The 13,981-nt window shown below is 35.1% G+C and overlaps 1 protein-coding gene across 12 annotated transcripts in view; it reads right to left on the bottom strand.

Moving 5' to 3' along the window:
- nrxn2 (neurexin 2) overlaps positions 1-13,981 on the bottom strand; it is a 335,460-nt gene that overhangs the window by 132,520 nt on the left and 188,959 nt on the right. For all 12 annotated transcript variants that reach the window (XM_018093463.2, XM_018093466.2, XM_018093462.2 and 9 more), the window contains 3 exons: positions 8,934-9,124; positions 8,361-8,534; positions 6,817-6,936 (listed from right to left, as the gene is read on the bottom strand). In XM_018093463.2, coding sequence (XP_017948952.1) covers positions 6,817-6,936; positions 8,361-8,534; positions 8,934-9,124 — 485 coding nt within the window. The remainder of the gene's footprint in view (positions 1-6,816; positions 6,937-8,360; positions 8,535-8,933; positions 9,125-13,981) is intronic.

Below are 13,981 nucleotides of genomic sequence, written 5' to 3'. Positions count from 1 at the left end.
AAGCTCTGTATCCAGAAAATCTGGAGATGTCCTATATAGACTGTTATGTAACTCAAGCAAAACTATCTACTGGGACACTACAAAGTGGGACAAACTATGGGTCAGAAACATTTTTCTGCCTTCAAAACAGATTTCAGGTGATGCTGCCCCCATTCATAACACATGGTTGTTATGTTACTTGGGAATAGCAACAAAAAGAAAATGTTATGTTTAAAAGTATCTTCCACACTTTTTTTTTACTTTTACTGTTCCCATTACCCTTCCCATTTTATCTCCATTGCCTTCTGATTTCTCTTTCCATAGTAGCTCACCCCTGGCCCCAGACAGTAGACCAGAGGAGTACACTCTTCTCATAGGTTGTAAGGCAGTGCACAATTGTATGCTGAATTTATGCCCAAGTGTTCCCAGTAGCACTGGCCTTTAAAAGCATCATTAAAGCTGGTATGAGAACATGCCCAAGTTGAGAAATTATAGTACACAATTAAGTGACACTTTTTCTGGCCATAATCCTATGCATGTTACTGTTGTAGGTATACTTGATAAAAGCTATGTATTACCAAGGTGAAAATATGTGTATTGTGGATAGTTTTCCAAAATCCAGCATTGAATTTATTCATAGGTTTTATACATGCCTGTAAGATTTCTTTTATAAAAAACATTACTCACCAGTGTTACGTCAGAGGCAAGCAAATTGATAGCTAGTAAATTAACCACACTGCCAGGTTAGAAATCAGTTTATAAATCTATTGTAGCTTCTGAAGCAAAAAGCAAAACTACAGGACAGCAGGTCACTAAATTTACAGGTTTTAAGAGGTTTTGGAGTGGGATTATAGTGACAATTTAGATTATCTATTGAAATGATTGTGCCATAAAAATAACCTTTATTTGCTATAATAAAAACAATTTACCACCTGGATAATGTAGATTCTTTAGAAGTATGTTGGCGCTACTTCAGAGAAAACTCTGCTCCAGCTACAGACAAAAGAACTTTGGGAGTTTTTTCATAATCCTTCTTCTTTGGGCGGTTTTAATCTCATTTTACTCATTTTAAAAATGAAAAAATAGGATCTTGTTTAGTTTAGTTTTTTTCAGCAGCCAAATGAAAATTATTGAACATCAGATAGTCAAGCCATCTGACACTTTTCCCAAAGAGTAAAGTATCTTAAAATACACTTACATTTATGGAGGCATATAATATTTTTCTTCACTGCTGCTGTGTGAATCAGAAGAGCGCATTAAACTAAGGTGTTATTAAAAGGATATTATTCTGGCTAGTTGCATTTCCTGTTATACTGTAAATGTGTTCTATGTCTCTGTTATATTAAAATTAAAAATGTTTCCCTATCAGTTTCTGTTTTTCATGACAATCTGGTGAATGTTTCATTAGTGTTTATGAAAGGTTTTCTATAACTCATCAGAGCAAACTAGCAGGCTTGTCACTCTAATGTGAATACAGGAATACTCATCTAAATAAGAAAAAATACCATTAACAAATAAGCTTTAGAAATATTTTTTCTATTTAAGAAAGAAGATGTACTTGTACTCATTCTTAGTTTTTGTCACATTTCAGCCCAGACAGAATCCTAAATATATAAGCCATGCGTGTAGAAATAGGCAAAACTGAGGGGGTGCAGTAGAGTAGAGAGCTCAGTGGGACCTTGAGAAATTTCAGTATTTGTTTGTGAACAAATACCATTTAAAAGATTTTGCTTCCCCAGTAACTTCTAGTTATACCATTGCCAGATACTTTAATGGTGGTAAAAAAGGTCTTACTCCTTCAAATATAATGCAGAATAAAACCATCCAGCCGCTTGCTAGGTGCCAGTACAAAAAGCAGTGCGGTGTTGACCTTTCCAACAATTAAGCATAGTGACTACCCAGGGACTATGGGATATTTTGTTTTTCTGAACTTATCTGTGCTTCTTATTCTTAGTTGGATCTCCACAGGTAAATCTTGAGACAGCACATCTCACAGTAAAAAATATGCTTACTGGGAAAAGGAATTACAAACTAGTAATAAAATTGACTTAGTATGAGAAGTAGTGATGAGCGAATCTGTCGCGTTTCACTAAAAAATTTGCAAATCTTTGAAAAGATTTGTGTAAATGTTGTGTGTCAACAATATTTTGACACACAAAAAAAATTAAGTGTACAACAATTTGTAAATTTGTCCATGGCGGATTTTGACGTCCGTTTCGTGGAATAATCCACAAATGGCAAAACGCAGAAATCTGCTGTGAGTCCATGTCTGGTGAATAATTTCGCCCCTCACTAATGAGAAGAGGTGATGGGGGTTCTATATTCTTCCTTCTGAAGCAGATAGCTACTGTGTGGCAGATATTAATGGAGTTGCTTATGAATGATTTCCGGGGTTAATGCTTATTTATGGCTGTGACCAGCCCATTAAATGACATAACTTTTGGAAAATGATTAAAATCCAAGAATATATTTATGGAGAATATACTAATATTGTAGTTCTTTTAATCTCATATGTGAGTGCAAGGAACTTACACCCTGATACCTAACCATTTATTTATTAAGGATATGCATTTTGGAGTTAAAGTTTTGCGCTGCCTCTTAATCCAGGTATCAGGTCGAAATGAATAAGGTTTACACTTGGGGGATGATTTACTAATCCACAAATTCGATTCCGAATGGGAAAAATTCGGATTGGAAACGAACATTTTGCGACTTTTTCGTATTTTTTGCGATTTTTTCGTCGCCGTTACGACTTTATCGTAAATTGTCGCGACTTTTTCGTAGCTGTTACGACTTGCGCGAAAAGTCGCAACTTTTTCGTAGCCGTTACGATTTGCTCGTACATTGTCGCAACGTTTTCGTATTGAGCGCTCGTAACCGGCGGGCAAAACTTTCAGACTTTGCATGATTTTGGAAGCCTCCCATAGGACTCAATGGCACTCTGCAGCTCCAACCTGGCCCAAGAAAAGTCACGATACTGAAGCTTGAATGAATCCAAAACTTTCGTACTCGGCGCGAAGGCTACGAAAAAGTTGCAACATTTTGTGAAACAGTCGTAATGGCTACGAAAAGGTTGCGACAATTTACGAAAAAATCGCAAAATACAGATTATTACGAAAAAAACGCATTCGGACGCCTTCGGACCATTCGTGGATTAGTAAATCAGCCCCTTGGTCTAAGTTTTGAAGATTCATTGATTGTAAGGAGCTATACAAAATAATGTACACTTGGGTAAATGTTGGGATCTTACACCCTAGTACAATGTAAATCCCTCCAAAGGAGACATTCATCAGGTAATAGTGCTCCTCATGCATAATATGGCTTTTTTTCTTTATTTTTTTTTTTAAAGAGCAAATATGTAATTTTGAATTTAAATCCTTGGGCACGTCATTCTCTTGCCTTTCCATGTTTCTATTTGCCTCCTGAATTCTCATTTATATAAAAGGCAGCCACTCTTTGGTACAGGTTAAACCAATAACAATTAGTAGAAAGTTGTACCGTATTCAGAATAGGAAAAATAAAGGTTTTTTGTTGCAAAATGACATCGCTTTACCAGGCTTAATACAAAAAAATAAAAATGATATTATCCATATAAAAAAAATGTATAACATATTTTACATCCAATTTTGTATAATCAATTAGTCAAGAAACAGTATCATATTAAAACCCCTCCTCCAAAGCAGTTGATTAAACATAATCTTATCTGGTCAACCTTTCTGAATCACATTCCTCAAATGACTTGTAAATGCAAGAGAAACAATGGTTAGTGAAAATTATCACAATTATTCTCTGATTGTAATTCATTTTAATTTGTAATTGTAACTAATCCATTTGTGACTTTTCTTAAATAAACACTAATTTGCAGAAAATTAACACGTTATTTGTAATAGTTGTAATGGTGATTAGCCACGATTATATGTCATTTTTCTTACAACGGCTGTGTGATTTTTAAAAAAATGTGCCCCTAAGGGTTTTTAATTTTTCTTTGTATGAAATAAAAATATGTATCCTTTCATAGTGTTGCACTTTATATGTACATAAAGGCTTTATAATCAATCTGAGTGTGCCATTTTTTTTAACATGGTCAATTCTGACATGTTTTACCTTAGAATTTAAATGATTCCCTATAGAACATAAGTGACACACACAACTTTATAACTTATATACTTCTACTTTGTCTTAAGTGTGGGATACTACACAACAATCAAAATAAAGTGTTTTAGGGTACTATGGATTACATAAGCGTAGAAAGAGAATTTTTTAAAGAAAGTCAAGATATGCCATTCTTAGTGGCAGCAACTAATGGCAGCATGACTGGTAATTAATATCACACTGACTTCCAACAATTAATGGCACAGTGATTGCCAGCAACTAATGGGGCACACTGAGATTGCCCCCACCCTGATCTTCACTACTCAGTCTACTTCCCTGTTGGATAAACCTGATCCTCTTTGTACAGGGCACTTCCTTTCTGCCTTTCTGTTACTCCCACTCTAAAGAACACATACCTGCTGCCTGCTATCCCTGCACAACAAGTTTTGTTACTCAGGAAAGCAAGAGTTTTCCCTGACCTTTGATTACACACTTTCTTTGCTCAGTGAAGATATCAGTGCATGTCAGGCAGGGAAAACAGTAAAGAACTGTTGGATGCATGGGGAAAAGATGGGGCCAGGCAGGAGAAGGCATAAGACAGTACTGTGTACAGAGAATAACAAAGGAAAGCAGTCAGAAGTGTTTTACATTGCAGGAAACAGTGGTCACCACTTACAGGAACAAAACAAAATTTTTGAAGTCACATATATCCTGAATTAATTGAGTGAAAGCAAAGTAAAGCTCTGTTGTTCATGACAGGGCAATCTGAAAGGCATGGCTGGGATTGTGGCTTCCTGGATGTGTATGCATGTAGCTGTGCATAATAAGTATAAATAGCTGCTCCTATATTATTACTAAGATAGTAATAGTGTTTTGTTTGTCTCAACCTTATATTTGCACTTCAAATTCACAACAGTGTCCCTTTAAGTTAAATTAGCTTGCTGTAATTTCCCGTTATCTGGCTCAGCTGAAATGTTAATGACAGTTATATACAAGAAGGATTTGGCTTGATGGATAGGCTATTTCTAAACTTCAGCAGCTACAGTAAGTAACTATGTAGTGGCAAATAAGGTGAAACTGAATATCTGAATATATAAAATAAGCAATACATCTACCCCGCAAAATAAACACGGTTAAATTACTTGTGGAATTGTTCATCCCTACAAACCCTCCAGCATGCGCAGCAAATTAAAACACATAATCATATTTATCATTGTTACATTACATGGCTTGCCAGATGTGCCATGATAAAACACACTATGTTAATATTTTGGACTAATTCTTTTGACCTTTCAAGAAGGAAAAGGAAATCCCTGAGGGCTGGATTAACTTAAATATTTCATTGCACAATAGTACAGCATAACAGTTTTAGATCAAGTGGCCCTTCTGCTGGATTTTCTATTAACATGATGTACACAGGGAGAAAGAAGTCAACTGTCTGTATTACTCAAAGTGATAGGCAGTGGGTTTACCTTTAATGAGCCAATTTTGTCATGAACCTTTGAAAGGGCAAACAACCTGATTCTAATTGAAATATAGAATTTTTTTCACTGAAATTTGGAGTTCTCAGAAGGCAGAAGTCAATGCCTCTATAGCTTAAATGTACCAACTAAAATACCTCAAAATTCTGACCAGTATACAGAATATGTAGAAATTTGCTCATGTATGAAGCTTTCTTGACAAAAAGAATATGCTTCTTATGTCTGTGCAATTTGTATTAAATCTTTAATATAAATTGTCCATTGTGTTCTCTGATGGCTTTTAGTAATTTAAAAAAAACATCATAGAAATTTTACCTGATATTCTTGTATAACAGAACATTTCAAGAGGTCAGGAATCATCCAAATGAGATTTATTTGACACAAGATCAATATTATTAAATTATTGACCCTTGACAACTGCCCTAATGTAGGAGTTTATATTGTTTCATATGTGTGGTGGTTTTAATGGAGAAATAAAGTCACATTTTAATTACAATTTTCCTGGGCGACTGGTGTGTGAAACCCATTTTGTGGTTGATTGTTTCTGCCTCCTAAAGCTATGAGTTTGGGCCTTTATGTAACTGGACTACCCTTTGGCAATGGTGAGCTTTTGTTAACTACAGTTTACCTAAACCAAGCCTGTTTTCCAGACATTATGGGCCCGGAGTCTCGGATAATCTACTATATTCAGATAGGTCCAGGTCACTTACAGGTGCTCTTTATTATATAACAGGTTTGTGATTATGCCATTTCAAAAATAATTTTCTGTATATTTGAACTATTTATTTGAATTTGATTATTTATTGGAGATGTATATATTGTTTCATAGGCATAATATACAGGCTGCATTATTTCACTGGTGGTAGCTGAGCTTTCTGCCTTTACTAAACTGGGGCTAATTGTAAAATATGTTGCATGTATATTTGGATGTCTATATACAGTATATCGCTATAGTGCTTTATACTTCATAATGATTAGGTAAACTTAGATAAAAACAAACATATAAAATATACCAATAAGTATTTTAATATATTGTAAAAATATAAAATATATATATTTATTTATTTGAGATCAAATATCTTACTATATATATATATGGAGTGTTTAAGTGCAAATGATAAGTGTTTACATCTGTAGGTACAGTAGGGTACTGGAAATCTAATATTTAGATAAAAGCTAAATATAAAATATATCACATATATAAAGATATAAATATTAAGATCACAAGATCTTAAAAATTAACATTATTTCTACTGTGACTTACGATCATTGCAGAGTGGACCCCCATAAGATGTCATGGTGCAATCACATGTGAAACCGTCCCACTGCTGGAGACACACCCCAAGGTTTCCACAAGACTCCTCCGAGCATGTTGTACTCGGGCCTAAAGAAAAGTGAGACTATTGTTAATTCCTACCATCTATTAGCTTTTCTCACCAAAAATACATATGTTGAAATGTGTTATAACTGTAATATTTTCCTATCTGCTTCCAGTATATTTTCCTTGATCCTGCTTTTCTGTACTATTTCTATTGTCCACTTTTTCCTTCTTTTAAAATCCATGTACAGTTCCCTGCAACAAAGAGGAACATGTAGCCCTTAAGGTAATGATAAGAATTAGATTAAAAGTCTTATTGGTATGTGGTTTAGGGAATATTACAGAGCTCACCAGCATATCTTAGTATACCCACACACGCATACAGTATGTACATGTAATTATATTCTGTATATACCCATGTATACGTCGATATTTATATACAGGTAGCTATATACTGTTTAGTTTTATAAATGACAATTATACCTTTACATTATCTTTTAGTATGTTAAAGGGGTGGTTCACCATTAAGTTAACTTTTAGTATGTAATTGGTTTTCATTGTTTATTTTTTATTGCTTTTGAATTATTTGCCTTCCTCTTGTACATCTTTCCAGCTTTCAAATGGGGGTCACTGACCCCAGCAGTCAGAAACTATTGCACTTGGCTTACAATTTTATTATTGTTGTTACTATTTATTTTTTATATTTATATTCATATCCTGCCATATTCATATTCCTGTCTCTTATTCAAACCACTGCCTGGTTGCTAAGGTAAACAAGACCCTAGAACCAGATAGCTGCTGAAATTCCAAACTGGTGAGCTGCTTAAGAGAAATCTAATTAACTGAAAACCACAAAAAATAAAAAATGAATACCAATTGCAAATTGCCTCAGAATATCAATTATTTTGTTTTTTAAAATTAAAAAGCCTAGGCATTGAAGAACAAAAAATATAAATAATTAAACACAAAAAATAATAAAAAAGGACTTATGAAGAGAACAAGCTGCAGTAAAACTACAATATTTTGGACCACATTTCCACTGTTCACTGGAAGAAGGTTTGGGACTGAAGAGACCCAGCTACTGTGTTCACAGACAGCTAGTCTACTGACAATGCAAGCCCATTCCCATCAAGCTAAATATATATTGAAGTGTTTTACATTTGAAGATATGTAATAAAAGACACTAACATTTCCCAGGTGCAGCAACCAATAATATGGTTAAACAGGTGACCAGGAAATGCTACCTGCTGATTGGTAGCTATAGTCAATAAGAACAGTAGTAAACTTTGCTCATTAGGCTGATGCCACACAGGGCTTGTTTCTCAGCCTGCGGATAAAGCTCTCTTTTATAATACATTTTTTAGTGAAGAATATTTTAATTGGTGTTGTATTTATTTTTACATTGTTGTGTTTATTAACACTTTTAAGAGCAAAGTATTTGAATTTGTGTCAATATAGTATAGTAAGTGTATGTTTTTTTCCAATCTTACCATCACAGCCCCTCTCCACAGGGCCTACTCGGTGGAGTGCATCATTCAGGAGTTCAGGGAGACGGCCATTGAGGTCCACAGAGGCAAGACAACCCTGGAAACCATCTCGAGATGCCACAAGTTTAGGTAAAGTGGCATACATATTTCTTGGGAGCCCACCAATATACAATTCACCTAGTAACAAAAAAGAAATAAAGCAGATGACGTTTCCTACACATATAAAAGTTCTAATAGGTAGTATCTATGTGAATTCACACACTATAATGCCAACTTTTTTTTCTATTTTGTTTTAACCCATATCCTCCCCCCAAACTTGCTGGAATACTCCAAACATATAAATACTCAAATTCTGCGAACAAATGTAGAATCAATGCCAGAGAGAGTGCCAGCAGTGATCAAGGCAAAATGGTTGACATGCCAAATAGTAATAATTTTGGCAGTCAGTAAATACAAATATCTTGTATTGTTTTGCTGAAATATTGTGTAATGTTGTTTGATTATTTTTAAATAACACCTCCTGTAGGATAAGTAAAAAAAAATACGGGAATGCAAAATTCATTTGCTCTTTCTTACCCTTTAAATCTAGATTGCTGGCTCCTGTGGAATGCTGCGTGACTGTCCTTCCATCAATTCTTAATGTATGGACATTTCCTGGATCACGGGATATTGCCACACTGTGCCATTGGTTATCATTTAATGGTCGTTCTGAGTTGCCCTTCATCAGTGAGGGTCCATTGCCCAAGTCAAAGACATAATGTATGTATCTAAAGTTTTCCAGAGACAAAAAAAAAATAAAAATTCTACAATGCTATTTTAATAAAGCAAAAAATATATTGGTTCTAGTAAAATCAAGACTTATCGTAATTATATATAATATGGAAAAATCATATAAAGCAAAGAATATGCAGTGGGAAAGTACCATATTTAATAATCATCACAGTTGTAATCATAATTGCATTTGGCTAGCTATACAATACATAAGCCACTGAATTAGATGTAAAAAGGAATATAAATGTGAACACACGTTAAAGAGCCTAATATTCGTAAATTGTTTCCCAATATACTCACAGGAAATCATTTTTATTAGATCTACTATCCAAGTGTAAGGAACAGCAATTACATAAACCTAAAAATATTTGCTTAAAAGTAAAATATAAAGTACAAATGCTTTCAGGTCTTTAATGGTATCCTTTCATTTCCAGTATTAGAGAATGTTATGTTACCTTTGCATAGACTTTGCTCTTAACTTGGCACAGTTATTAAATTGGCAACAATTCAGCCCTTGCACCTTGCTAACATGAAATATATATAATGTGTAAGGAACAAAAATAACATATCCCAAGAGGGAAAAAAATATAAAGTACAATTACTTTCAAGTGCTTTGTAGTATCCTTTGATTTCTAGTATTAGAGTATGTTATATTATAGTTACTACATACACCAACTGGATAGACTCTAATTATCTCTATCATCTTGTTATATACAGGTCCTTCTCAAAAAATTAGCATATTGTGATAAAGTTCATTATTTTCTGTAATGTACCGATAAACATTAGACTTTCATATATTTTAGATTCATTACACACAACTGAAGTAGTTCAAGCCTTTTATTGTTTTAATATTGATGATTGTGGCATACAGCTCATGAAAACCCAAAATTCCTATCTCAAAAAATTCGCATATTTCATCCGACCAATAAAAGAAAAGTGTTTTTAATACAAAAAAAGTCAACCTTCAAATAATTATGTTCAGTTATGCACTCAATACTTGGTCGGGAATCCTTTTGCTTCAATGCGGCGTGGCATGGAGGCCCAGGATGCTTCAATAGCGGCCTTAAGCTCATCCAGAGTGTTGGGTCTAGTGTCTCTCAACTTTCTCTTCACAATATCCCACAGATTCTCTATGGGGTTCAGGTCAGGAGAGTTGGCAGGCCAATTGAGCACAGTAATACCATGGTCAGTAAACCATTTACCAGTGGTTTTGGCACTGTGAGCAGGTGCCAGGTCGTGCTGAAAAATTAAATCTTCATCTCCATAAAGCTTTTCAGCAGATGGAAGCATGAAGTGCTCCAAAATCTCCTGATAGCTAGCTGCATTGACCCTGCCCTTGATAAAACACAGTGGACCAACACCAGCAGCTGACATGGCACCCCAGACCATCACTGACTGGGTACTTGACACTGGACTTCAGGCATTTTGGCATTTCCCTCTCCCCAGTCTTCCTCCAGACTCTGGCACCTTGATTTCCAAATCACATGCAAAATTTGCTTTCATCCGAAAAAAGTACTTTGGACCACTGAGCAACAGTCCAGTGCTGCTTCTCTGTAGCCCAGGTCAGGCGCTTCTGCCGCTGTTTCTGGTTCAAAAGTGGCTTGACCTGGGGAATGCGGCAACTGTAGCCCATTTCCTGCACACGCCTGTACACGGTGGCTCTGGATGTTTCTACTCCAGACTCAGTCCACTGCTTCCAAAGGTCCCCCAAGGTCTGGAATCGGTCCTTCTCCACAATCTTCCTCAGGGCCCGGTCACCTCTTCTCGTTGTGCAGCGTTTTCTGCCACACTTTTTCCTTCCCACAGACTTCCCACTGAGGTGCCTTGATACAGCACTCTGGGAACAGCCTATTCGTTCAGAAATTTCTTTCTGTGTCTTACCCTCTTGCTTGAGGGTGTCAATTATGGCCTTCTGGACAGCAGTCAGGTCGGCAGTCTTACCCATGATTGCGGTTTTGAGTAATGAACCAGGCTGGGAGTTTTTAAAAGCCTCAGGAATCTTTTGCAGGTGTTTAGAGTTAATTAGTTGATTCAGATGATTAGGTTAATAGCTTGTTTAGAGAACCTTTTCATGATATGCTAATTTTTTGAGATAGGAATTTTGGGTTTTCATGAGCTGTATGCCACAATCATCAATATTAAAAAAATAAAAGGCTTGAACTACTTCAGTTGTGTGTAATGAATCTAAAATATATGAAAGTCTAATGTTTATCAGTACATTACAAAAAATAATGAACTTTATCACAATATGCTAATTTTTTGAGAAGGACCTGTATATTCCTGACGAAAATTCCAGGAAGGAACTGAAACGTTGGATCAATAAAAACCTTAAAACAATTTTGGTTTTTCTATGATACTGCTGACCCGTTGACTCACAGTCATGTAAATCCTGTGAGTGCCGTCATCTCTCTACAATTATATATATATATATATATGCTTTTTTTAATACACAATTGATTTTTTTGGAATGAACTCAGTGTTGCTGGTCTTTGTTTCGATATTTAAATTATTTACCCTGCACCCAAGATAAAAACTGAAGCGGAGTGCCACCCCTGGTTCGATAAATATATATCTAGACTTAAAGACTTTGAGGAGACCTGGGTGCAGTTCAACATGCAGAATATACATCAGCAGGCATAGGAATCCACACAACGCAGGACTTAAGGTGAAGAAAAGTATTTCTATTTGCAGACTTAGGGGCACATTTACTAATCCACGAACGCTCTGAATGTGTCTGAACGCCTTTTTTTTTTCGTAATGAGCTTATTTTTTGCGACAATTTCGTACCTTGCGTGACTTTTTCGTATTTTTCAACACATTTTTCGTACTTTGCGACAAAATTTGCGCAACAAAATCGTATTTACGCGCCGAGTACGAAAGTTTCAGATTAATTCAAGCTTCGTTATCGTGACTTTCCTTGGGTCAGGTTGGAGCTGCAGAGTGCCATTGAGCCTATGGGAGGCTTCCAACATCATGCACAGAAGGATCAAAGTCAGAAAGGTTTTCCAGCATTTTACGATTGTTCAATACGAAAATTTCGTGATTTTCGGATCGCCAATACGATATTTTCATGACTAATGAGATTTTTTTGTAAGAATATTCGTGATATTTGCCATCTTCAGAAATTTTCATATCCAATCCGAATTTATCCCATTCGGGATTCCAACTCGCGTTTTCATGAATGTGCCCCTTAGAGTGCAGATTTATTAATGCTCTATTTTGTTCCTAAAACCAAGTGAGTTCCTAAACTGACGCATGGTTTCTACATCTGAAAACCTTGGCTTGCTCGGTTTTTACCCGAGTGGGTTTTTCAAAAAAATAAAAAGCTTGATACCTAAAACCTGCTGAGCTTTCCATTTGAGGAAAAAAACCGAAGCTGAGGTATTTGAATGCTGAAACCATGTGTGAGTTTATGAACTAAATGCTTGTTTATTTTACTAATTACGTGAAAACACAATTGTTTTTGTCATTTATGAAATGTAAAAAAAACATGGAAATCACTAATTAAAAACGACAGCATCTAAAAGCTGGTTATGTAGAAACAAATGGGCAAATTGTAATAATCTTTATTTAATTGGTGGTTTTAGAGGTTATCATGGATTTTTTTCCTTCCTTTTTTTTCCCAGTCCTTATTGGGATTCTTTATGTGGGTTTTTTGTTTGTGATTTTTAAATAAGACTTTTAACTAACTACTTAGCATTCCGTGGTTTCAAAAACCTCTCTAACACTTAGGGGCTGATTTACTAAAATTCATTTTTTTCTGGCCTTGAAAATCGTATAAACTCAACATGGTATAAATTTAAATTAAAATCGATCATTGTTGTATTTATAAAATGTCACAATAATGCTTGAATTGTTCATACAGAAATTTCTACATGCGAAAATCCCACATTTTTTGAGTTGAAAGTATTCTTAAAACTCAAAAAATTAGAGTTTAAACGTATGTTCATTTGCATGAATCCTCATTATTTTTCCCAAACACGAGTTGCTCAAGCAGCCATTTTAGCAGCATTGGCATTCATTCTTGGAAAACAATAACATGTTTAAGTTTCACTTGAAACTGGGTGAAATAGAAAACAATGATAGGATTAACTTCCCCTTGAAGATGTGTGAAATAGAAAAAACAAAGGGAATTAACTTCTCCTTGAAACTGGGTGAAATAGAAAACAGTGAGGGGATTAAGTTCTCATTGAAAATGTGTCAATGACAGGCTGTCACTGACTAGTGTATTCCTATTCTAAACCTCCATAGGACTCAATGGTACTTGACAGATCAAACCTGACGAATTTTTTTTTTGACAAAAAAAGTAAACATTAATAAATCATGAATTGTGGGAGTTATTTCGAAAAACTCCAATTTTTCTAGGAAAATTTCTGAAAAACTCTGCAAATCAGCAAAATTGAGTACGGGTATCGGACCCATTATCCAGAATACTCGGGACCTGGGGTTTTCTGGATAAGGGGTGTTTCTGTAATTCAGATCTCCTACCTTAAGTTTGCTAATACAATTATTTCAACAGTAATTAAACCCAATAGGATTGTTTTGGCTCTAATAACTATTAATTATATCTTAGTTGGGATCAAGTACAAGGTACTGTTTTATTATTAGAGAGAAAAAGGAAATCATTTTTAAAAATGTTAATTATTTGATTAAAATGGAGTCTATGGGAAATGGCCTTTCCATAATTCGTAACTTTCTGGATAATGGGTTTCCAGATAAGGGGGTCCAATAACTGTACTGTCAAAAACCCATTCTTAAATCTCAAAAATATCTAGAAGTTAAAACAAAACAAAATTGCTTAGTAAATGTGCCCCTAAAATCAGAATGTTGATAGATGGGCCTCTTAGGGGAAG

Source organism: Xenopus tropicalis, chromosome 4 (genome assembly GCF_000004195.4).
Source record: "Xenopus tropicalis strain Nigerian chromosome 4, UCB_Xtro_10.0, whole genome shotgun sequence".
NCBI lineage: Eukaryota > Metazoa > Chordata > Amphibia > Anura > Pipidae > Xenopus > Xenopus tropicalis.
The sequence above is the reverse complement of the archived record's forward strand: the minus strand, read 5'-3'. Positions and strand labels throughout refer to the sequence as shown.